This window comes from Mesoplodon bidens, assembly GCF_964165515.1.
Source record: "Mesoplodon bidens genome assembly, chromosome: 9".
NCBI classification, from domain to species: Eukaryota; Metazoa; Chordata; class Mammalia; order Artiodactyla; family Ziphiidae; genus Mesoplodon; species Mesoplodon bidens.
The window spans coordinates 49682549-49709196 of record NC_138166.1 but is presented as its reverse complement, the minus strand read 5'-3'; the positions used below and the strand labels follow the sequence as shown (position 1 = coordinate 49709196).

The 26648-nt window shown below is 40.2% G+C and overlaps 1 protein-coding gene across 1 annotated transcript in view; it reads right to left on the bottom strand.

The window, feature by feature from the left end:
* Positions 1–11053, bottom strand: part of CALCR (calcitonin receptor) — a 64824-nt gene extending 53771 nt beyond the window's left edge. The window contains exon 1 of the mRNA XM_081244624.1: positions 10979–11053. Coding sequence (XP_081100750.1) covers positions 10979–11029 — 51 coding nt within the window. The 5' untranslated portion in view covers positions 11030–11053. The remainder of the gene's footprint in view (positions 1–10978) is intronic.
* Between the last annotated feature and the right edge of the window lie 15595 nt (positions 11054–26648).

Sequence of the window (26648 nt, the reverse complement as noted above, 5' to 3'; positions counted from 1 at the left end):
AAAACTTTACTCGGAGAAGGTAAGTTCTCTTTTGGACTAGATTTGGAGGTGCCAGCAAGTCATCTGAGTAGAAATCACTTGCAAACAGAAGAGGGTGAATACTTATTGTTATAACATTACTGTTATAACTGTAGATGAATACTTACTGTGAATATATTTGACACTAAGTGTTAAGATTATTTCTAATTTTAATGCCTCTAGAATTTGTGACAAGAAATTAATGAACTGACAATTATTAAAGGTGTACAAATCCTTTACCAATGTAGCTGAACAACATTATGTTGTAATATGACCCCTTTCCCACTGGTTTTAAGATCAGTCAGTCGGCAAATAGTCATTGAACTTGATGAGCCAAGTATTGAGCTAGAGGCTGAGGATACGGTGCTGAGTAAAACAAGCACAGATCCTGCCCTTGTGGAACTTACAGTCCAGCAAGAAAGACCAACACTATAAATATTTCCAGACACCAGAAACTGTGAAAGGTAAAGAATTATTAATCATTAAATGCTCAGATATTCCATTAGGAATTGAGAGATGGTTTGGGAGTAAGAAAAGTATTTTGAAGAGATTTCATGTAACATGCCTTCTTTTTGGATTAGCCTACATTTGTATGAATGTGTGTTTTAATAATTTGACTAAAGATCATGTAACCATGATCTTTAATTGATTACAGTGTCCTCACAATAAGATACAAATGATTGGTTCAGCTTATGCATCTATTTGATTCTTTGTGGCTCTATTCTTAGAACCTTGAGTTGATATGAAAATCATCATTTGATATTATTATTTCTGGGTCATTTTCCCACCATGTTCAAATCAACTTAGAAGATATATTATGATGTTATATATAAATCTTTTCTGTCACTTATTAGATATTTTAGACATTAGGAACTACTTTGCTTAAGTTTGACATTCTTTCCAGAAGTAACATTCTGAATTCTACTTTTAAACGGACTAAGCAACCAATTAAATGTTCCTGTGTTAGTTGGAAATTCATGGAGGCCATGGGGAGGCAGTATGTGCAAGAATAGCCAAGTGGAAACCCTATACCTGTATTTTCAATGACAACATTATTTGGTTTAATGCAGTTTTAACACCAGTAATAGCAGAGATATGACCATCTCAAAAAGTAGGTGTAGTTCACGTAGACGACAGCAGCATCGATCTTCTCATTCCTCCAATGTTGAAACAAAACTCCAGTGAACTTCCTGTAACCTGGTCCAACAGAGATTGTTTCAACACTGACGGAATGAGGAATCAGAACTTCTGCCCTTAGAAGAACCATAATAATCTGAGGCCGCTCCTGGTCTGGTTCATGTTTGAGCATTGACGGTGCAATTTTTCCAGTGGTAGCCGAATGTTTCAGTGATTTTCTTCGGAAAATAACATATACATTGAGGCATTCTGTTATGTATATAACATACAGATATATGTAGATATAAATATATAGCCATTACATCTATATAATTCTGATCATAGAATTACTACTGCTTAAAATAACATGTAAGTTTCATAAAGTTCATTGATCATTAACTTTATGCTAATTATTTCATACAGTTAAAAATAGTGAGGTGGTATAATTTTCAGCAGTAAAGAGGTAAAACAGAAGCAGTAGTGATTAAATCATCAAGCAATGTGAAAAACAATATTCCACTTATCATAAGTGTTATGTTTATTCTATGTATTTGTGGAATGTAAATATATAATTTTATGCTCACATGAAGATAGAAATGAGACATTAAGGGCATGTTGCTTTTCTGAATAAACACTGAAATTCAAAGTTTTGCATTCAAGCCATCTTGCATGATTCTTCCAAAATCAAACAAAAACCACCTCTTAATTGTTGTCCTATGTAGCAGTTTAGCCGCCGTATATGTGATGTCACTCCTAAAGGCTCCAGTAGATGGCGCCACACATACGACCACCAAGCTGCCACTGACAGCTGTAGTCCGCAGCCGAAACATCACTGTTCTTTCAGTTAATACTTTGAGTGCCTCCCACATGCCAGGCACTGTTCTAGGTTCTGAAGATTCAGCAGTGAACAAAACTGGCAAGGTTCCTGCCCTCATGGAGCTTACATTCTAGAAAGTTTCATCCACACTAATCATGGGGTCCAGAGGTAAAGCAATCTATTTGAATGGCCGTGTGTTTATGCAATTCCTACATTTATGTAAGACAATCAGCCTCCTTGTGTGTTACAGGTGGTTTCTAGAAGTACAGAGACAGAACAAGTAGAGAGGTGTTCTGTGTAGAACTTTGAGGAGTGGTCCAAACCTACTGAATGTGGGGATCCATGCTAGTGGGTTGAAGGGAGACATTCCTATTGATTCCCACAGACAGAACTGCTCTAACAGGACTATGAATCCAGAATCCACAAGCTGATGTAAACAACTTTCCATGTCACCATTCTTAATAATGATAATGTCTATGTTCAGATTATTTGTAGCTTTCAGTTACTCATACCTTTCCAAATAACAAAGGATAAAATAGAGCTTTGTAAAGTGTTAGCCCTGCTTCTTCTGGGTAGGATCAGATGCCTGGTTGGTGTCCTATGTACTTTCTACCTGAGCATTATATAAACAAAACTGCCGTATATTATCATAAACTCAACACAAATAGGAGAATACAGCTAAGTGAGCAACAACAACATAAAGTAGAAGCATTATGTCTTCATCATTGTTGTCATTGTCATCACTACCATCTTTTCAGCACTCACTAAGTGCCAAGCACTGTTCTAAGCCTATTGTATTACTGCAGGTAAGAAGAGAAAGTGAGTGGGTAGTTTTGGTAAAAGTAGATGAGGCTAATGGAATGAGGCGACACAAACTGATAGTTTTTAAAGGCCATTTGGAAATCAGGTCGATAGAATTCAATAAATATATTAGTAGTGGTTAGTAATGTACCTAAGAAGTGACATTTTAGACCTTCCTCCCCACAGAAATACATCTACACGTGGAACAACTCCTACATAACACCTACTGAACGCTGACAGAAGACCTCAGACCTCCCAAAAGGCAAGAAACTCCCCATGTACCTGGTAGGGCAAAAGAAAAAACAGAGACAAAAGAATAGGGACGGGACCTGCACCAGTGGGAGGGAGCCATGAAGGAGGAAAGGTTTCCACACACTAGGAAACCCCTTCATGGGCTGAGACTGCAGGTGGCAGAGGGGGAAAGCTTCGGAGCCGTGGAGGAGAGCGCAGCAACAGGGGTGCGGAGGGCAAAGCGGAGAGATTCCCGCACAGAGGATCGGTGCCGACCGGCACTCACCAGGCCAAGAGGTTTGTCTGCTCACCCGCTGGGGCGGGCGCGGCTGGGAGCTGAGGCTCGGAGCACAGGGAGAGGACTGGGGTTGGCGGCGTGAACACAGTCTGAAGGGGCTAATGCGCCACAACTAGCCGGGAGGGAGTCCGGGAAAAAGTCTGGACCTGCTGAAGAGGCAAGAGACTTTTTCTTCCCTCTTTGTTTCCTGGTGCGTGAGGAGAGGGGATTAAGAGCGCTGCTTAAGGGAGCTCCAGAGACGGGCGCGAGCTGCGGCTGAAAGCGCGGACCCCAGAGACGGGCGTGGGACGCTGGGGCTGCTGTTGCCGCCACCAAGAGGCCTGTGTGCGAGCGCAGGTAACTGTCCACGCCCCCTTTCTGGGGAGCCTGTGCAGCCCGCCACTGCCGGGGTCCCAGGATCCAGGGACAGCTTCCCCAGGAGAGCGCACAGCGCGCCTTGGACTGGTGCAACATCACGCCGGCCTCTGCTGCAGCAGGCTCGCCCCGCACTCCATGCCCCTCCTTTCCCCCCGGCCTGAGTGAGCCAGAGTCCCCGAAGCAGCTGCTCCTTTAACCCTGTCCTGTCTGAGCGAAGAACAGACAACCTCCTGCGACCTACACGCTGAGGCGGGGCCAAATCCAAAGCTGAGACCCGGGAGCTGTGAGAACAAAGAAGAGAAAGGGAAATCGCTCCCAGCAGCCTCAGAAGCAGCGGATTAAAGCTCCACAATCAACTTGATGTACCCTGCATCTGTGGAATACATGAACAGACAACAAATCATCCCAAATTGAGGAGCCGTGTGCATGAAAGTTTCTTGGCTGCAGGCAGGAGTCAGTGCTGTGCCTCTGAGGTGGGAGAGCCAACTTCAGGACACTGGTCCACAAGAGACCCCCCAGCTCCACATAATATCAAATGGCGAAAATCTCCCAGAGATCTCCATCTCAACACCAACACCCAGCTTCACTCAATGACCAGCAAGCTACAGTGCTGGACACCCTATGACAAACAACTAGCAAGACAGGAACACAACCCCACCCATTAGCAGAGAGGCTGCCTAAAATCATAAAAAGTCCACACACCCCAAAACACACCACCAGACGTGGACCTGCCCACCAGAAAGACAAGATCCAGCCTCATCCACCAGAACACAGGCACTAGTCCCCTCCACCAGGAAGCCTACACAACCCACTGAACCAACCTTAGCCACTGGGGACAGACACCAAAAACAACGGGAACTATGAACCTGCAGCCTGCAAAAAGGAGACCCCAAACACAGTAAGATAAGCAAAATGAGAAGACAGAAAAACACACAGCAGGGGAAGGAGCAAGATAAAAACCCACCAGACCTAACAAATGAAGAGGAAATAGGCAGTCTTGGAATTTTGGATTCCAAGATCCAAAATCTTGGAAATAGAATAGACAAAATGCAAGAAACAGTTAACAAGGACCTTAGAAGAACTAAAGATGAATCAAGCAATGATTAGAAACACAATAAATGAAATGAAAAATACTCTAGATGGGATCAATAGCAGAAGAACGGATAAGTGAGGTGGAAGATAAAATAGTGGAAATAACTGCTGCAGAGCAGAAAAAAGAATGAAAAGAATTGAGGAGAGTCCCAGAGACCTCTGGGATAACAATAAATGCACCAACATTCGAATTATAGGGGTTCCAGAAGAAGAAGAGAAAAAGAAAGGGACTGAGAAGATACTTGAAGAGATTATAGTTGAAAACTTCCCTAATATGGGAAAGGAAATAGTTAATCAAGTCCAGGAAGCACAGAGAGTCCCAAACAGAATAAATCCAAGGAGAAATATGCCAAGACACATATTAATCAAACAGTCAGAAATTAAATACAAAGAAAATATATTAACAGCAGCAAGGTAAAAACAACAAATAACACACAAGGGAATCCCCATAAGGTTAACAGCTGATCTTTCAGCAGAAACTCTGCAAGCCAGAAGGGACTGGCAGGACATATTTAAAGTGATGAAGGAGAAAAACCTGCAACCAAGATTACTCTACCCAGCAAGGATCTCATTCAGATTTGATGGAGAAATTAAAATCTTTACAGACGAGCAAAAGCTGAGAGAGTTCAGCACCACCAAACCAGCTTTACAACAAATGCTAAAGGAACTTCTCTAGGCAAGAAACACAACAGAAGGAAAAGATCTACAATAAGGAACCCAAAACAATTAAGAAAATGGGAATAGGAACATACATACTGATAATTACCTTAAATATAAATGGACTAAATGCTCCCACCAAAAGACACAGATTGGTTGAATGGATACAAAAACAAGACCCATATATATGCTGTCTACAAGAGACCCACTTCAGACCTAGAGACACATACAGACTGAAAGTAAGGGGATGGAAAAAGATATTCCATGCAAATGGAAACCAAAGGAAAGCTGGAGTAGCAATTCTCGTATCAGACAAAATAGACTTTAAAATAAAGACTATTAGAAGAGACAAAGAAGGACACTACATAATGATCAAGGGATCGATCCAAGAAGATATAACAATTGTAAATATTTATGCACCCAACATAGGAGCACCTCAATACATAAGGCAAATACTAACAGCCATAAAAGGGAAAATCGACAGTAACACATTCATAGTAGGGGACTTCAACACTCCACTTTCACCAATAGATAGATCATCCAAAATGAAACTAAATAAGGAAACACAAGCTTTAAATGATACATTAAATAAGATGGACTTAATTGATATTTATAGGACATTCCATCCAAAAAGAACAGAATACACATTTTTCTCAAGTGCTCATGGAACATTCTCCAGGATAGATCATATCTTGGGTCACAAATCAAGCCTTGGTAAATTTAAGAAAATTGAAATTGTATCAAGTATCTTTTCTGACCACAACACTATGAGACTAGATATCAATTACAGGAAAAGATCTGTAAAAAAATACAAACACATGGAGGCTAAACAATACACTACTTAATAACGAAGTGATCACTGAAGAAATCAAAGAGGAAATCAAAAGATACCTAGAAACAAATGACAATGGAGACATGATGACCCAAAACCTATGGGATGCAGCAAAAGCAGTTCTAAGAGGGAAGTTTATAGCAATACAATCCCACCTTAAGAAACAGGAAACATCTCGAATAAACAACCTAACCTTGCACCTAAAGCAATTAGAGAAAGAAGAACAAACACACCCCAAAGTTAGCAGAAGGAAAGAAATCATAAAAATCAGATCAGAAATAAATGAAAAAGAAATGAAGGAAACGATAGCAAAGATCAATAAAACTAAAAGCTGGTTCTTTGAGAAGATAAACAAAATTGATAAACCATTACCCAGACTCATCAAGAAAAAAAGGGAGAAGACTCAAATCAATAGAATTAGAACTGAAAAGGGAGAAGTAACAACTGACACTGCAGAAATACAAAAGATCATGAGAGATTACTACAAGCAACTCTATGCCGATAAAATGGACAACCTGGAAGAAATGGACAAATTCTTAGAAATGCACAACCTGCCAACACTGAATCAGGAAGAAATAGAAAATATGAACAGACCAATCACAAGCACTGAAATTGAAACTGTGATTAAAAATCTTCCAACAGGGCTTCCCTGGTGGCGCAGTGGTTGAGAGTCCACCTGCCGATACAGGGGACACGGGTTCGTGCCCTGGCCCAGGAGGATCCCACATGCTGAGGAGCGGCCGGGCCATGAGCCATGGCCACTGAACCTGCGTGTCCAGAGCCTGTGCTCTGCAATGGGAGAGGCCACAACAGTGAGAGGCCTGCGTACTGCAAAAAAAAAAAAAAAAAAAAAAATTTCCAACAAACAAAAGCCCAGAACCAGATGGCTTCACAGGGGAATTCTATCAAACATTTAGAGAAGAGCTAACACCTATCCTTCTCAAACTCTTCCAAAATATAGCAGAGGGGGGAACACTCCCAAACTCATTCTACGAGGCCACCATCACCTTGATACCAAAACCAGACAAGGATGTCACAAAGAAAGAAAACTACAGGCCAATATCACTGATGAACATAGATAGAAAAATCCTCAACAAAATACTAGCAAACAGAATCCAACAGCACATTAAAAGGATCATACGCCATGGTCAAGTGGGGTTTATCCCAGGAATGCAAGGATTCTTCAATATACACAAAATCAACGTGATACACCATATTAACAAATTGAAGAAGAAAAACCATATGATCATCTCAGTAGACGCAGAGAAAGCTTTCGACAAAATTCAATGCCCATTTATGATAAAAACCCTGCAGAAAGTAGGCATAGAGGGAACTTTCCTCAACATAATAAAGGCCATATATGACAAACCCACAGCCAACATCGTCCGCAATGGTGAAAAACGGAAACCATTTCCACTGAGATCAGGAACAAGACAAGGCTGCCCACTCTCACCACTCTTATTCAACATAGTTTTGGAAGTTTTAGCCACAGCAACCAGAGAAGAAAAGGAAATAAAGGGAATCCAAATTGGAAAAGAAGAAGTAAAGCTGTCACTGTTTGCAGATGACATGATACTATACATAGAGAATCCTAAAGATGCTACCAGAAAACTACTAGAGCTAATCAATGAATCTGGTAAAGTAGCAGGATACAAAATTAATGCACAGAAATCTCTGGCATTCCTGTACGCTAATGATGAAAAATCTGAAAGTGAAATCAAGAAAACACTCCCATTTACCATTGCAACAAAAAGCATAAAATATCTAGGAATAAACCTACCTAAGGAGACAAAAGACCTGTATGCAGAAAATTACAAGACACTGATGAAAGAAATTAAAGATGATACAAATAGATGGAGAGATATACCATGTTCCTGGACTGGAAGAATCAATATTGTCAAAATGACTCTACTACCCAAAGCAATCTACAGATTCAATGCAATCCCTATCAAACTACCACTGGCATTTTTCACAGAACTGGAACAAAAAAATTTCAAAATTTGTTTGGAAAAACAAAAGACCCCGAATAGCCAAAGCAATCTTGAGAACGAAAAATGGAGCTGGAGGAATCAGGCTCCCTGACTTCAGACTGTACTACAAAGCTACAGTAATCAAGACAGTACGGTACTGGCACAAAAACAGAAAGATAGATCAATGGAACAGGACAGAAAGCCCAGAGATAAACCCATGGACATATGGTCACCTTATCTTTGATAAAGGAGGCAGGAATGTACAGTGGAGAAAGGACAGCCTCTTCAATAAGTGGTGCTGGGAAAACTGGACAGGGACATGTAAAAGTATGAGATTCGATCACTCCCTAACACCATACACAAAAATAAGCTCAAAATGGATTAAAGACCTAAATGTAAGGCCAGAAACTATCAAACTCTTACAGGAAAACATAGGCAGAACACTCTATGACATAAATCACAGCAAGATCCTTTTGGACCCACCTCCTAGAGAAATGGAAATAAAAACAAAAATAAACAAATGGGACCTAATGAAACTTCAAAGATTTTGCACAGCAAAGGAAACCATAAACAAGACCAAAAGACAACCCTCAGAATGGGAGAAAATATTTGCAAATGAAGCAACTGACAAAGGATTAATCTCTAAAAGTTATAAGCAGCTCAATAGCAAAAATACAAACAACCCAATACAAAAATGGGCAGAAGACCTAAATAGACATTTCTCCAAAGAAGATATACAGACTGCCAACAAACACATGAAAGAATGCTCAACATCATTAATCAGTAGAGAAATGCAAATCAAAACTACAATGAGATATCATCTCACACCAGTCAGAATGGCCATCATCAAGAAATCTAGAAACAATAAATGCTGGAGAGGGTGTGGAGAAAAGGGAACACTCTTGCACTGCTGGTGGGAAGGTGAATTGGTACAGCCACTATGGAGAACAGTATGGAGGTTCCTTAAAAAACTAAAAGTAGAACTACCATATGACCCAGCAATCCCACTACTGGGCATGTACCCTGAGAAAACCATAATTCAAAAAGAGTCATGTACCAAAATGTTCATTGCAGCCCTATTTACAATAGCCCAGAGATGGAAACAACCTAAGTGTCCATCAATGGATGAATGGATAAAGAAGGTGTGGCACATATATACAATGGAATATTACTCAGCCAGAAAAAGAAATGAAATTGAGCTATTTGTAATGAGGTGGATAGACCTAGAGTCTGTCATACAGAGTGAAGTAAGTCAGAAAGAGAAAGACAAATACCGTATGCTAACACATACATGTGGAATTTAAGAAGAAAAAAATGTCATGAAGAACCTAGGGGTAAGACAGGAATAAAGACACAGACCTACTTGAGAATGGACTTGAGGATGTGGGGAGGGGGAAGGGTAAGCTGTGACAAAGCGAAAGAGAGGCGTGGACATATATACACTACCAAACGTAAGGTAGATAGCTAGTGGGAAGCAGCCACATAGCACAGGGAGATCAGCTCGGTGCTTTGTGACCACCTAGAGGGGTGGGATAGGGAGGGTGGGAGGGAAACAAAAGAGGGAGGGAGGGGATATGGGAACATATGTATATGTATAAGTGATTCACTTTGTTATAAAGCAGAAACTAACACACCATTGTTAAGCAATTATACTCCAATAAAGATGTAGAAAAAAAATTACGATGTAACTTTGAATAAATTAAGATCATAAAAAAAGTGACATTTTAGAATAATTAAAGTCAACGTCATTTAAAAATTTCCTTTTCTCTAGAGAGCATCAATGTGGAACATAATGAATGTTTTAGAAGGAAACTGATGTATCAAATTTTTTATGGACAAACCCTCCAAATCCAATAGGTAATCCAAACACACAGAAGCAAAATTTATGTTACAGTGAAGAGAGCACAAAGCCATTTAAGTACCCTCTGCAATCATGTTTGCTAATAAAAAAAAAAAATGCCCACAAACCATAAGACACCTGTTGTGCTCATGCAAATATATGAAATTCCTTCAGTCTTTGAATTTTAAAATGTATTAGGTAAGAGTTTTGAAAAAGTGACTTTTTTTTTAAACATACCAAAAGTTATATACTTTTTGTAAAAAAAACAAAAACCAAAAAACGGTGACTGGATAATACTCAAACTTTCTTATTATCTAGTAGTTACTTTATCATTTCTTCTATGTCTAGCTATATGCTTTATGAAATAAAATCTTAAAATATTTACATATATTTGATCACATAGGATTTCATTTGAGATGAATAACAATATCAGTATGAATAGAATATACCAATATTTCTGCATCTATAGAATATGACATAAGGTTTAGACATTTACAGATGAAAAAATATTCCAGTAGTTTCTACAATATTCTTGTTTAAAATTTATTTTGAACAGCATGAAGTTACCTACATTTCCAAGTACTGGATTACTTTTAGCAAATTATACTGTACTTTATCTGAAGATGAAAATAACATGACAGTCTTATATAATAAAATAAACTATCCTCATTCAAACAGGTATAGAAGGGCTACATTAGCAATCATTCCCATAAACTTTGATGTATAACATTACAAAATGTAAATTCCCTTAAAATTAAGTTAACATGTATGAAATGTTAGTAATAGTTTTCCTTGAATAATATTAAGAGGAGATTTGTTAACAAAACATTAAAGAAAATTATAGTTTGGTTTTTGGAGAACAATGTCTACCCTTGCAAATGCCCAATCATAATCATACTACTTCAGCATTCTTGATTAACATAGCTTAAAATAACTTTGTTTCACTTACATTCAGAAAGAAGAAGAGGGTCAAGCACCAGCGTGTAAGTGTGAACTTCATTCTGGGTTTTTGCAGACGGTCTTCTAAGACCTAGAAAAATATAAAAGTAACAAAGACATTTAAATTAATACAGCTCTAATATTGACTGTGGCCTTTTTTTCTTGTCTATTTGACTTGAAGAAGATCAATGTCCAAAGACACCCTCAATACAATCCATGTAAGTACAGTAAGCTTGTGAGGCAAATGCAGCAGCATGTTCCATTGCCCTTCCCCTCAGCCAGGAAGGCTTGTCTGGTTGTTGTCTAAAGTTCTCCCATTAAGAAATTCTGGAGTCCCCTTTACATATCAGGACATAAATAAAAGATTCCGAGAAATCAAGAGCAATCAATGTGGACTTCAATTAACACAGGGCATCAAAAGAACTGCTGAAAAATTTCAATGGAACTATCCTCAAAAAGTCACCTCAGTGGACATGAACAAATAAAATCTGTGCTTTGTAAAGGATTAATAGCTATGCCTTCGAGGTAATCAAAAGCCAACTTTTATTTAAGTAGTCTTATTTGCAGCCTTGAGTATTTTTCTTTCCTACAAATTCTTCAAGCGTCAAGTTACTATTAAAAATAAGTTTATTCCACAGTAAGTCTTATTTGTTCCCTAAGAGGTCACCAGTCCTACTCAAGAGCGCAACAGTCAGAAACAGGCTGCTTTGTCACAAACAAGAGTTTTTTGTTACTCTGCAGGTAATTTTACACAAGGAAAAATAAAAGAGTGAAAAAAAATTTAAATATATACATTTCGTCAGTGGGATTTGTGTGAAAACTATTTCAACTAGAGGTGAGTGGTTATCATTGCGTCTGACACTCTACTCATTGTGCCACTTTTAGGTTTTACATATTCTGCTAGGCTTGAGTTAGTATCTACACTGTATGCCTGTTGGGCTGCACCTTGCAGGCCTGTGAGCCTTGAGACCAAAGAAATGGCCTGGAGACAGCAGTGGAAACACCCATGGTTTACTGGAGAGGGTTTTTTTTTTTTTTTTTCGGTACGTGGGCCTCTCACTGCTGTGGCCTCTCCCGCTGTGGAGCACAGCCTCCGGACACGCAGGCCCAGCGGCCATGGCTCACGGGCCCAGCCGCTCCGCAGCATGTGGGATCTTCCCGGACCGGGGCACGAACCCATGTCCCCTGCATCGGCAGGTGGACTCTCAACCACTGCGCCACCAGGGAAGCCCTGGAGAGGGTATCTTAAGCAAAAGGTCCTGGAGCAATATCCCACGTTTTACAGCTGATAGCAGGCAGGACATGACAGCAAGCTTTGCAACTTGGGGGAGAAGGAGGTTACCATTTATAAGGGGAATTGACATCAGGTTGGCTCAGTTACCAGGGGAACCAGCAGCTGGGGTAGGGAGCAAACACATAGGCAGGTAGTTTAAGCTCTATAATTAAGAGGATTGGAGAGTCACCTGAGAGAAGCAGAGCCTGGTCGTGCAGGGGATGTACAGAGAGCAAGGGAGCAGCCATCTTGAATGACCTGACGATACACTCCCCTCCTACACACCCTGCAGGACCCTTACAATCTTGATCCGCCCCTTTTCCGTGATATCCCTGGGGTCAGGTATACAGAGGAACACGCCAACCAAATACCACACATGCAATACAGACACCAGCGGCTAAAGAGTATCACGAGTCCAAGAGGTGGGCAAACTTTGGAGCCAGGCACTTATCAGGTCAATTTTTCATGGAAGTCCAGATGAGGATGACAATGTCCTCTCGTGACAGGGACCCAATCAAACTCCTTTCACAGTGAGGCCACCACTGTCACTCAGTCCACAGATTCCCTCCACTTAGACTAAGGAGGGAAGGCAAGATGTTTCACAGGTACAATACAGGGGAGATCATGACTATTAAGCAAAATACAAGCAGTAAGAGCACGCTGATATCACAGGGCCCCTGCGTGTGGTTTCTGTCCTGGCCGCAGGGCCACACCACCTCTCCATCCTCAGTCCACACAGCCAGGGCCGAATACCGGAGAGGCCTGTAGCAACGGACCACAGAGTTAATATGATGGTGCCTTTCTCCAGTAGGGGGCCTGTATTGATTACCTTAGTAGTTTTAGGTGGGGCTGGGTAGAAGACAGGTGAGATCTGTAAATCCCTTTTTTTTTTTAAACATCTTTATTGGAGTATAATTGTTTTACAATGGTGTATTAGTTTCTGCTTTATAACAAAGTGAATCAGCTATACATATACATATGTTCCCATATCTCTTCCCTCTTGTGTCTCCCTCCCTCTCACCCTCCCTATCCCACTCCTCTAGGTGGTCACAAAGCTGTGACAAAGCGAGAGAGACACATGGACATATATACACTACCAAACGTAAAATAGATAGCTAGTGGGAAGCACCTGCATAGCACAGGGAGATCAGCTCGGTGCAAATCCCTTTCTAATCCTCTTCCCCACACGGCAGCAAACCCAAACCACTGGGGACTTACCTGCCAGTCCTAGGGTCATTTATGATGTGTTTCCCTGGGGGTAGATCCTGTGTCAAGGGCAAAAGCAAGTTATTGGCCTGACCGACCGATTAGCAGCAGTCGTTAGGTGGTGGACAGTTGAGCTTGGATTGTGTTGACTAGTTGCTTCCGGGTTAACAGGGCGTCAGCACTGGGACCATTGCTCCTGGGACATATCCTCATGTTGGAAGAGAGAGTTTTCTGTGTCAGTTGCTGAGTAGTCCCTTCATCCTTTCAATTAGCCCGGCAGCACAGGGGCTGTAGGGCAGGGGGAAATGTCAGTGTACGGCATTTGTATTGGCCCATTCCTGAACTTCATGTACCAGTAAAGTAGGGTTTTTGGGTTTTTTTGGCCGCGTTGGTTCTTCATTGCTGCGCGCAGGCTTTTCTCTGGTTGCGGCGAGCGGGGGCGACTCTTCATTGCGGTGCACGGGCTTCTCATCACGGTGGCTTCTTTTGTTGTGGAGCATGGGCTCTAGGTGTGCAGGCTTCAGTAGTTGTGGCTCACGGGCTTAGTTGCTCCGTGGCATGTGGGATCTTCCCAGACCAGGGCTCGAACCCGTGTCCCCTGCATTGGCAGGTGGATTCTTAACCACTGTGCCACTAGGGAAGCCCCTAATGTGGGGTTTTTTTGCATTACTCTCTGACTCCGTAGACCTCGAGTAATGGCTTCCACCTGTTGTCACGCACTGTAGGCTGCACACACCTGTTGTTCCACGAAACAATGCTGTTGCTCTGCCCCCTTCCACAGCTAGACCAGAAGCCAAGGACATTCTGCCGTTGCCACAGGCCCCAGCCAAACCCTCTGGTGAACTGGCCACCTCCAACTGACAAGCCGGTCCCAAGGTAACACCCCTAAAGCCTGTGTCTGTAGTTGTTTAGGGGTGGTGGGTCGGGGGTATGCTCGTCTTACCCGACCAGCTAACATCCAAGTATTTGATAGATAATCCAAGTTCTTACGCTTTGTATTCACCAGCCATCCCCACGCAGTCAGATGAGCCACGAGCACGGGGCTGCTACTTTCACACCAGAAGAAGGCTCTAAGGTTAACAGGATGTCATCAGTATGACGGAAGAGAAAAACATCTCCCATGGTAGTCAGCTGCCACAGAGCCCCACACGCTAGTGGACGGCCTCCTCAGGATCACCTCTGCAACTTTCCATACCCCAGCCTTACTTTCCGACATCTCGGCGCTCATGGGAGTTTTTTCAGCCTCCTGGTTGGCTCACCAGTGGTTGGGCTGCACTTTGCAGGCCTGCAAGCCTTATAGTTGCCCAGCCTTGGGACCAAAGAGCCTGGAGACAGCAACAGAGACTCAGTGGTTTATTGGACAGGGACTCTTAAGCAAAAGGTCCTGGAGCAACGCCCCACTGTTTGCAGCAGAGAGCAGGCAGGCCGTGGTAGCGTCCTTCACCACCGGATGGGGTGGGGCAGAGAAAGAGGCTACCATTTATAGGGGAACTGACGTCATGTTGGCTCAGTTACCAGGGAAATCAGCAGCTGGGGCAGGGGGTGAGCACGTAGGCAGTTACTAATTAGGCCCTATAATTAAGGGGATTGGATATTCATGTGAGAGAAGCAGGACTGGTGGATCGGGAGATGTACAGAGAGCAAGAAAACAACCATCTTGAGTGGCCTGACCATACAGTGCCTAATATACTTGTCCCCAAGAGTAAATTGTATTCAATTTACATATTAGCATGCCAGGAAATTGAGAAAGTATAATTTTCAAGTGTCATCTTATATGCTGATCATTACCCCTTGTTTCTGACATTTCAAGCCCACTAGTAAGTTGAAAACACATTCATGTATTGACAGCTGAGGCATTACAAGGGATGCAAATACGGGTGAGACGGATGAGATGTGGTTTCAGTACAAGAAACTGAGCATGGGGGGGGATGGGGGCAGGGAGCAATATGAATGATGTAAGACATGTGCTAAAATAACTATAATACAGCCTGGGTAAAAAGTTCAATAAAATGGCACAAATACAGCGCTTCATAAAGGATCATTTCTGATTGGGGGAACGAGAGAAGGATTTGTATTTTGACCTAAAATTTGAGAACTGAATAGGGTTTTAAAAAACAAAGACCTAAATAGGCAGAGAAAGCAGATTAAAAACAAGATGTGGAGATAGAAAAATTTAGGGGTAGCTAAAGGATAAGAAATACAAAACTTTAATTTAGCTGGAGCTTAGAGCTTCTCAGGAAGTGAAAATAAGGGTAGTAAAGTAGGTTTTGAGTGCCTAGAAAATTTATTACCCAAACTACCTTTTGGCACTTTGTGTGCCTGCCACACATTTTCATCTATGTATGTACACAACTTAACAACCTAGCCAGATGCAAAACCTCTTTCAGAAAAGGATTATGTTTTAGCTATCTATGTATCTCTGGCACTTCACACAATCACTCACACGTGATTATTATTTTTGATAATAATGGTGGTTTGTGGTCTGATGAATTCTAGGAAGCACAGAACCCTCTTGAATGTATTGTTTTTCCTTTTGATTCCTTGTACCCCCATGTCAGTGACTTCCACAATTATCCATGAACTGTCCAAATAGGAAACCAGGGATGGTCCTTGATTCCACCCACTTCCTTATACCTGACATCTAGTCTCCATGATTCCCATTCTATCAGCCTTTGGTATCTTGTTAAAGTGTTCACCCTTCTCCACCACTTTAGTTCAGAGCTCCATCTTTCTCATCAGGACCCTAGCAACAGCCTCATGACCAGTTTCCCTACTTCAAGTCGCCATCCCTCCAACCCATTTCCTATACCAAAATGAGTGTAATTATATCTTCCTTCAGTGATTGCCTCCAAACTTTTAAGGAAATGCATAAAACCCTTGGCTAGGAATGTAGTAATACAGGGCCCCCTTTAGCAACAAGCACCAATATGATCATGGAGGGAAATAAAAAGGGATAAATTAAAGTCTCCTAGATTGCTAGCTTCGGTACAAGGACAGATAATGAAGGAATTCAGCAAGGGGAAGTAGGGAAGAGGAGGAGCTCTTCTCCCTTAACTGGGAATATTATTACCTGCGTACTGGATGAGACTGATTTCCTGATGTGAAAGGTAGGACTTTTGAAGTGTTCACATACCTGTGAAATTGATACAGCTTTCCTTAGTTAGATCCTACTTTTTTTTTTTTTTTGCGGTACGCGGGCCTCTCACTGTTGTGGCCTCTCCCGTTGCAGAGCACAGGCTCCGGACATACAGGCTCAGCAGCCATGGCTCACGGGCCCAGCCGCTCTGTGGCATGTGGGATCCTCCCGGACTGGGGCACGAACCCGTGTCCCCTGCATCGGCAGGCGGACTGTCAACCACTGCGCCCCCTACTTTTTAAGAAGGAAATCATAGACGTACAATGAGTTTCTAAGGGTCTGTTGAGTATGATAGTCCTAGGATTTCGTCCCTGAGAGAAGCAGGATGTATGGAACATTACAGGTGTTAAGAATTAAAAACCAGATCTGCTCTTCCCATGAAAGTCCTGCTCATTAATTCCAAATGTGAGAGCTAAGCACAGTGAGAAGCCAGCTTCTCTATGAAGGTGAATATGGGGTGATTAGGCAGTTAATTGGCTTATTCTATCTATGTGACATATGTGATGTCACTTGATATTTTATAAAGTATCAGTTGCTTGGTTTTGACTAAACGGTATCATTACAATGCGGAGCAATAGAAGCAGTGGGAGACTTGTCACCCTTAAGGTGAGTGGAGCTGCGTAGTCATCTTGGCCTAGGAAAGGGGAGGTCCAGGCTTTCAAAGCCCCACATACCGCGTTTACATTTGTACCATGAACAACTAAGGTGAATGAAAATAGATCTGAGTCTGAACACTTGGAAATGACAGAGAGGTTTAGCCAAGAAACAAAGTCCTTTCTTTTTTCCTATTAATTGAAGAGGTCTGTAATTTTAAATGGTCTTGCATTATTTTGAACTCTTAACAAATTCTTCATGTGTAACTTTATAGTATATCTGGGATGTACTGCACCTGCCTCTAGTCAGAAAATTTCAACTGTAATTGTCCAAGTTTAAATAGTACCTTGTAGATATGCCTCTCTTTGAGAAAAGTGGGTTTTTAAAAATATTTATTTATTTATTTATTATTTATTTATTTATTTTGGCTGTGCTGGGTCTTAGCTGCAGCACACGGGATTTTTGTTGCGGTGTTTCATGGTGATTTGTGAAGATAGGAGAAAGAACGCATAGGTAGAGTTGTGAAGAAAGACAGGGCTTTAAGAATTTAAGGGAGATAAGGCAAAAAAGAGTAGAACCAGAATGAGGAGTGAAGTAATTCACCTTCTTAGGATTCTTCAAAGAAAGAGAAAAAAGAGTGAAGAAAGTTAATAAGAGTAACAGCTGTGGAAAACCCAAAATGAATGAACAGAGCCCTAATATTAGCTGAACAGATGATTAAAGGATAGGTAGATTGCAGGGTGGAACCTAGAGAAAGACTAATGTGGAATTTTTGACAGGCAGGAATTTTCTAATTCAGTTTTTTAGAAGTTAGAAATTTTCTAACTTTCTAAGCTTAGAAAGTTGAACCTGGACCCAGGTAGAAAAGGACAAAATCAGGCAAACAGCAGCTAATGGAGATAAACATGCAACTTAGAAACTTTCAAATTGTAATGGGAACAGGTGAGACCGAGAACTTGTGATCAGACAGTCATATGGTACACCTGGAAGATGACTCCAAGAAAACCAGAACAGAGCTTAACTTTGACATCAGATTATTTACTTGCTTCTTGATGTTTCTCCTATTCTCTACAACAAGGACATTGTTTAGTCTTGTAACCCTAGAACCTAGAAAAGAGTCTGGAACATAGTAAATGGTCAGTAAGTATTGGTTGCTTTGTTTAAGGGATGAATTCGGGTCAGAATTTGGTAAGGCAGGGAGGATTATTCTTTACCCAAAGAGCCCTAATTATGGAGCCAAGAGATTCTTATTTTGGCTTCTGCTTTTATTATTTCTTTAGTTTTGGGCAAAAAGCTTCACTTCTATGCCAGTTTCAAACCGATTCCGTATCCATATCCTCCTTGAATAGGAGAAGAATACACTTCCATATGTAAAGCAAATTGACCCCCCTGGATCTGTCTCAGTAGTTTAGCTACTTAGGGCAGTGGTTTCCAAAATGTCTTTTAACCACTTTTTTTTTTTTTAAACAAAAGCTTTTGTGGAAGCCCACATATAAGCCAGATGGACGTGGAATCTAAACACCTGACTGGGGAGTCTGGTTTAGAATATAGAAATTAGGTAACCTTGGACAGTGTGGTTCAGTCACTGAGTGGGACAACAGAACATGCATTGCTCTGAGTCCACAAATGAGCACCCATTACTCATCTCATCTCTAGAAAATTGTATTCCTGTGTTGCAGGGGTGTGCTGGTTAGTGGAAACCACTCCTCCAGTGAATAAATAGCATCTAACTCACTAATACAATGATGGTGATTAAATAGACTACTCTTCATTTAAAGAGAACAGATTTCCTTGGAAAGTAAAGTTACACTATTTTTATTTTGGGGGAAGAATATGAAATGTCAGTGTCTGAAAATAATGTGTCTATGCTCATAGATCAGCATTTCCAAAAGTGTACTCCATAGAATAGTGGGAATCCCATGAGAAGCAGCATAAAATAAAGTTTCCATGGCCAAAGAAGTTTAGGAAACTAAGCATTTTCTATATTCCTCTTAGAGATGTACCAGAGACATTAGCACTTTAAAGTATCTAATTTTCCTGTACCAAAAACACTAGTTTGACTTTAACTCTTCATTCTCCAAACCTGTTTGACCCTGAAAAACATTTTTAATAATAACAATTATTGATCCATGTACAGAATATACTTTGGAAAATGCTCCTTTGGTTCAATGGCAATTTCTAACACACCACAGTCAATTTAGCCTGTAAGCCATGAGAAAGAGCTGCCCTTTTACTTAAAATTTTCTTTTTTTCTTCTCCATGGAGCAAAAGTGGAATTTCTGGGCTTCCCGGGTGGCGCAGTGGTTGAGAGTCCGCCTACCGATGCAGGGGACACGGGTTCGTGCCCCAGTCCGGGAGGATCCCACATGCCGCAGAGTGGCTGGGCCCGTGAGCCATGGCCGCTGCGCCTGCGTGTCCGGAGCCTGTGCTCCGCAGCGGGAGAGGCCGCAACAGTGAGAGGCCCGCGTACCGCAAAAAAAAAAAAAAAAAGACATCTCAGAGGCGATTGCTCCTTTGGGACATTATTTGTCAAGAACCTCTTCTTTACTTCTCTGGCTATGAGGAGTAGGATGGAGGGGTACGGGCAAAGCGTAGAAAAGAGGAGGAAGGCATTGCTTATCTAAAAACAGCTGTGGCATTCTGTCCCCCAAGGCCTAGAGCCTGTTTCAGATTTGAAATTTGGCATTTCTTTTGAAGACAACTCAATTTAATATGGTCCTGTAGATACAATCCAAGTGAGTAGGTAAGTGAATTTTGTGGAACCCTGGAACCACAGGGTATGATGGTTTGCTGCCTTACCAGTGCCTTCTGTTTGGACAACTCCTTGATTATATAACCTACTAGAAAATCATTCTCCACTAGTACAGGAACTGATTTGCCAAGGCATAATGTGATCATAACCCCAATTTATGTGGCTACATTAAGCAAAACAGAGTGCCTTCCTGCTGCTCATCATGAGTTTAAAATCCCATCTAAACCCAGGCTCCTAGTCTAGCTGGTAAAAACTGGCACCCTCTGAATAGGGAAGCTTTTTTTTTTGGTAAATAGGTTGGCACACAATGTAAAAGGAAGAATCTAGATGAGAAGTGAAGCAGAATAAAAATGATGCCATATTGAAAAAAATTAAGACTTTTTCTTTCACTCACATCAATGACCTGACATAGTAAGTGCTCAACAAACATTTATTGACTGAAACAGAGAGATCGTCTCTAAGCAGTCAGGTAGGCAACGTTAATAAATAGAGAGATCTTGGAGAAATGGTTCAGAATCTTGTGCAGTTCAGAAGGGTGTCACTACTCAAATGGATATTATTAATGGATAATTAGATAAAATTTGGTCAATTAAAATTAATTTAAGGGAAGGGCACCGGAATCTCGTGGATACTTTCTAGTACTGGATCTCCAGTAGCAGCCGTGAGAGGGAAAGGGGAGATAGAAACTGTTTGATTTAATTAAATTTAATTAAAAATACATCATGAACTTATTACATGTGCTTTAATGCCATCTCAAGATATTTAATTTCAATATGTGAGAGGTTGGGAGAAAAACAATTCAGTCTAAAGGGTCAGTATGAACAAAGACGAGGATGCGGGAATCACTGAATATATTGAAGAAGCTCTAAGTGGGTTGTTTCCAAACTCCACATTCTTATTCCTTACATATACACTGCCGTATAACAAGAAAGAAGGAAACTCAGTTTTGGACAAGGAATTTGAATTGTCAGCAGGGTCTTCTATTTGGAGACCCTAAAATGCACCTGATTGTTATTAGCATCTTCATATGTTCTTTATAAGCACTTCTGTTGAGATCAGCGATGACAGATATGGGAAGAGGAGTCAGTGAAGTGTAATGGAAAAAAAATACTGGGCTAAGGAATAAGGGCTCTATACTCCAATCCTAGACCCACCTCAAACTCACTACATGACACTTAAGCACATTACTGCACCTTTCTGGACATCAATATAAAATTAGACAATTGGATCATAATTAAGAGTTTTTCTTACTCCAATACTGGCTCTGAGTTGCAATAAAATAAAAAACGTTTTTTGCCGACAGAGATAGCATAACAATTAGATAAATATTGGGTCTATTTGACCCTTCAATAGAAAATTAATATAAACAGCATTTTCCACATTGTGTTCTCTAAAATATGATCCCTGTGACCACTTATTTAATAACTCATAAATAAAAGGAAGGAATAGTTCACTGGGAAAAGGTTTGAGAAATATGAAATACCATGTGCTCTTTTCTGGAAAAGTTTTATGTTTATGTTAGGATATTAAAGGTTCTGAGAAGTCCTGCAACAATGGATCCTTTAAATTCATTTAAATTAGCTGTTGTTACTAATTATATCTACCAATAATAATGTGCAAAAAATACTCAAGGAATGAACAGGCAAGCTTGGCTAATAGTTGGCTTTTGATTTCAGTGAATGAAAGGTGTGTTGCTTTCTCTTTATTTGCAGAAAAGACTGTAGTTATAGGCAAATGTTGCAGACTTATTAGCATTTCTTTGTTATATTGGAATAGAAATTGCAGGACTTTGCCATAACTTGTCTGGATTACTGAAAATCTGATGATTAGATGACTGAGTTGGTGCTTTGTTTTGAAAGTCCACTTTCACAAATAACTCTTTAAGTCAAACTTTAAAATATTTAGGTAGAATTCAATGTCATACACATATCAAACCATTCTCCAAATACCAACAAGAGTTTAAAATGGTAGGTTTATGATTTTAGTCCTTATATACATATTATGGTGTCCTTATACACACTATTGAGAAAATCCTCTTTTAGAAAAAGATATGCCTGATTTGATTAGATGATGGAACTGGAAGGGATTCTAAAGTCCAAATTTTCCAAACTTTTCACTGAAAACACACTGAAATGACTTCCCTTAAATTGGTTAGAAAGTTAGTGAAAGAGCTCTGGTTAAACTTAAACCATAGATTCCCAAACTAGCGTACACTCTAACTTACTACCCTGCCCCCTATCAAAGGTTTTCCCTAGCTGGATTCAACCTTCTGCCAGTGAAGCCTCTGAGGCTTGGTCTAGTTGGGATAGAAGTAACCCATGACCACAGTTCATTTTCTTGTCCAGTTCAATTTCTCTTAATTACCTTCAGGAATTCTGTTTGGTTCTGATCTCAAGGATATCTTAGGGTAGAAGGTGCTTAGCCTGGGACAAAATGGGTTAAATAAAGAAATAACCTGTGCTGTTATTCAACATATTTAACAACTGTTGCTACTTAAACATCCATCAGTCAGAACAATTGCTGGCTGTTAACCACAGGCACTGTTATACCGATGCTCACCAGCTGTAAACCAGCCATGGCGTTCTCCACTTCCCTCCTCTCTTCCATAACCTTGCTATTCATTGTGCATGTATCTCTACATTTGTGTTTGCAAAAATGGAGGTGGGGTGGAATAAGGCAGAGAGCACTATTTTTTTAATTAAAATTTTTTTTAAATTTCTGATTCTAGTGATTAAGAATATTTTTCTTTTAGTTATTTATTTTTAATTAAAAATTTTAATACAATTTTAAAGGTTACTTTCCATTTATAGTTATTACAAAATATTGCCTATATTCCTCATGTTGTAAAGAGAGCACTTTTTGTATTTATAAATTCACTCATATATTACTGAATCAGATGCATTTCTTGCTCTTATGACTACAGAGAATGCCTGAGTGGGAGCTACCCTTATGCACCCACATTCCTGAGATTCCATACAAAGATATTTCACCTACCACCTTACAAGGGACAAGCTTGCCCCTGTATTTTCAATTCCAGTAGCATATATTTACTAATAGAGAAAAGTACCATCAAAGGTAATTTAATCATTACAAAGCTTTCCTTTTCTTATTAAATTATTTAAGGATCCATTTCCCTGAAATTTGAGCACCTTGGAAATTATCCTTTTTGCATGACTGTGTAAGCAGTTCAAAAGGTTCTGTAAAATTAGCTGGATTCCCTTGAAAAAGCAGGGAGATTAAGCAGGATTAATGACATCAGGGATGGTCAGCCAAACTGGATCCCTAACTGTCAGCCATGATGATATAGTTTCCATCATAGCAGTTGTTTCCCACCATGACCCCAAGAGCTAATGTTCAAGGTTCTGATCCAAAGGACACTTATCTAAATAGATGGTGTCCAAGTCAATTTCAAAGTGGTGATCTAATATTTCAGGTGAAGAGAACATTTTGCAACCTGCTTTATTAAAGAAAGTTTGGTCTTTGTGACGAACTTGTTTATGACTTGCTTTGCCAGTTCACTTTTAAAAAATTAAGTATATAAAGAAGTTATGGTACATAAAACAAGACTTATCCAATCATAAATTTAATTAGGAACACCAAAGAAGTAAACTTAACGAATGTGATTTGGTTTAGGAATGTAGGTTCGGGGTTTTATTTAGTCTTGCTAATAGGAACGTTCCCTGTGGTGTAGCTTGGAGCACAGAATAAGAAAGCTGTAGAGAGGAGGGAAAGTTATGCTCATCACACCTTAATTGTTTGGCCCTGCTTTCAATCTGTCTTCCAGTAACTGGAAGTATAATTTAAAAATGTTTGACAATAATCCCCCAAAAGGAATACTCCATAAATTAAAATAAGGCACTTAAATCAATGGGAGTGCCATTTCAGCGAGGACCATTCTCTATAATTAAAGCTCCATTCATGATACCAATAGCAAGTTGCAATAAAAAAAATGAGTTAGTACTAAATTAGCGATACATTTAAGACAGAATGTCTGATGGTCTTTCTAATTACATCTCTTAAGAGTGCCCTGATGGTGATAAGGTGTTAAAAATATATTTCACAAATGTAATTACTAAACTATAAAGGGAAATGAATCACAATGACTAGGAAAAAAATAGTCATAATACATCGATAAAAACAACTCCTAACAAAACACAAACAAAGGCAGACAGTTTCAGTGATATTATAGAATATGGCCCAAGTTTTCCATTTTACTTCTTATGACCGTTTTGCTTTTTGGAAATTCCCACCAGCAGGAGAGAGAACAACAAATTCTTACATTCACATTTGCCTTTACTAATATACACTATCATTGTAACATTATTTAAATGTAGCTGAGTAGTTAAAATTTGCAACATCTGTGTTTGAAATAAAGGCAACCCCTGACTGCAAAATAACAGACTATAAGGTAGTTAAAATATTTAACCTCAGCAACATCTGGTACGCAAAGAATGCCAGAAAGAATTCTTTAACCACATATTATTTCCTCTGTTCAGTAATTTTTTTTTCTTTCTCTCACTGTACGTGAAATCTGTGATCTGCCATCTTGAGCAGACACTCAAATAGTACTTGTAAACAATTAGGCCTCTATGTCTACCATAATCCTTACATTTTAAGACGTAAGAAAGATAAATGCTTAAACTGTTCAGTGACTAGGCTTGTGATCTATCTTTGATAAAAAATGCCAGATTGGCAACTCTATGTAAATTACACCCGTTATATTTTGAAATGATATCTTTTTTTTAGCATGACATTTCTCAGGAAGAGACAAGTGTTATATAAGTTATCCAAAAATAAATAAATAAATAAAAACCAAAACCCTCAACAAGAAAAAACTCCATTAAAATTTGGGCAAAGAACTTGAATAGAATGTCTCCAAAGAAGATACACAAATGGCCAATAAGCACTTGAAAAGATGCTCGACATCACTAATCATAAGGGAAACATAAATAAAAACCACAATGAGATACCACCACAGTGGGAAGGTGTGGGGCAGGGGGTGGTAACAGTTTAATGGGTATGATTTTCAGTTTTGCAGGATGAAAAATGTTCCAGAGATAGATGCTGGTGCAACAATGTGAAGGTACTTAAGGCCACTGAATTATATACTTAAAAATGGTTAAGATGGACAATTTTATGTTCCGTGTATCTTACCACAATTAAAAATAGAAATAAAAAATGATAAAGAGAAAGACACCAGAAAAAAAGCTCTAAATGACTGGCATCATTCAGAGCTCATCACTGACACAGAGGGAAAGGATAAAGTACCTGACTGGGGTGGGGCTGAGGGGGAATAACTTGAATGGGAGTCTGGAGATACGGATTCAAGTCCCAGCCCTGCTATTAGCTACTTGTGGGAAATTTAGCGAGATGTGGAAAATGAGAGACTACTATAAGCTCCCTAACTTTCAGTAACTCTACAATTCTATAAAGATGGAGGATGGTGACAACAGAATGGAGTATTAGGCTCTGCAACACTCAGTATTCAGGGATGAAAGGAGGAGGAAACTGAAGGGGCTTTTCTGTGGGAGAAAACTGCTGACAGACCATTCCTGTGTTCTAACCTGCAGTCAGGATCTTGGGACCCAGAGGACACATTTTGTACTCTTCTGTCTCCCACTGGAGCAAGATCACGGCTCTCCTCTGAATGGCAGTGTGCCAAACAACAAAAGCTCCATTTAATAATACTGCTTAGAGAGACGAAGACACCTTATTTCTTTGGAGAATTTTCTTGGAAAGAAGTCATTAAGGACATCCATTCCTGGATAGCTCCAGAATGTGGCCAAGAAATAGAAGACATTGCATCAGGGCTATCAGCTATTTAATAGCTCTTCTCTTTTCCTTGGGACATCGCACAATTCCTTGTGAAAGAGCACTAAGACCAAGCTGCCTTGCGCTACCATCAAAAACAGAGTGCTGTCATTAAAATGCTTCACTACAGTGATTTTGCCCTGGTAGTAAGCACATGTGTGGTGAGTATTGAAATCATCATAGAAAGGCAAAAAGAAAAAGCATAAGACAAAATTGAATCATAAACGAAGACAAAGAAACACATAATAAGATTTCAATGGAAATAAGTTAAACAGCCAGAGGTCATGAATGAACTACTAACAATTATTACAGATGTACTGCCTGTGTGGGAACCAAATAATGGTGAAATGTATACCATTATGGGACAGGTATTAGATTTTGGTCACAACTAAAGATTTCTGTATGAAGTCTTTGTTTGATCTCTTACTCAGGGTTGTATGCGAGCTGGAGGGTCTCGGCTTTCTAGCTTACTTTCCTAAGCAAGAACTTCTCTTCCAGAAAGTGGTTAATATCAGAAAAGAATAAAGTCCCAAAGAGCCAAATTAGGGTTAGTTTAGTGAAAATGAAGAGTAAGCAGTGTAATTAGAAGGCAGCCGAACACTCCCTCGTTGAGCACACACACAGTTAACATACAATAGGGTGAGGAAGTGGTAAAAAGTGGATGCGTGAAGCTGTCATGTCAGTTAACACCTGACGGAGAAAGCATTAGTGTAACAGCAGCCTTTCAGAAGGGCCACCAGCTGGCGGAGCAATGAAAAGCAGGAAGGGTAGTGAGCTAGGATTGAAAGGGGCAGAGTGAATGGTCAGGTAAGGCAGGCCTATCCACGCTCTTAATGTTGGGGTTCTTGAGACAGACTGGAAGTTGAATCAGGTCCCAAGGAAAGAAAGAATTACCGAGAAAGCAAGCA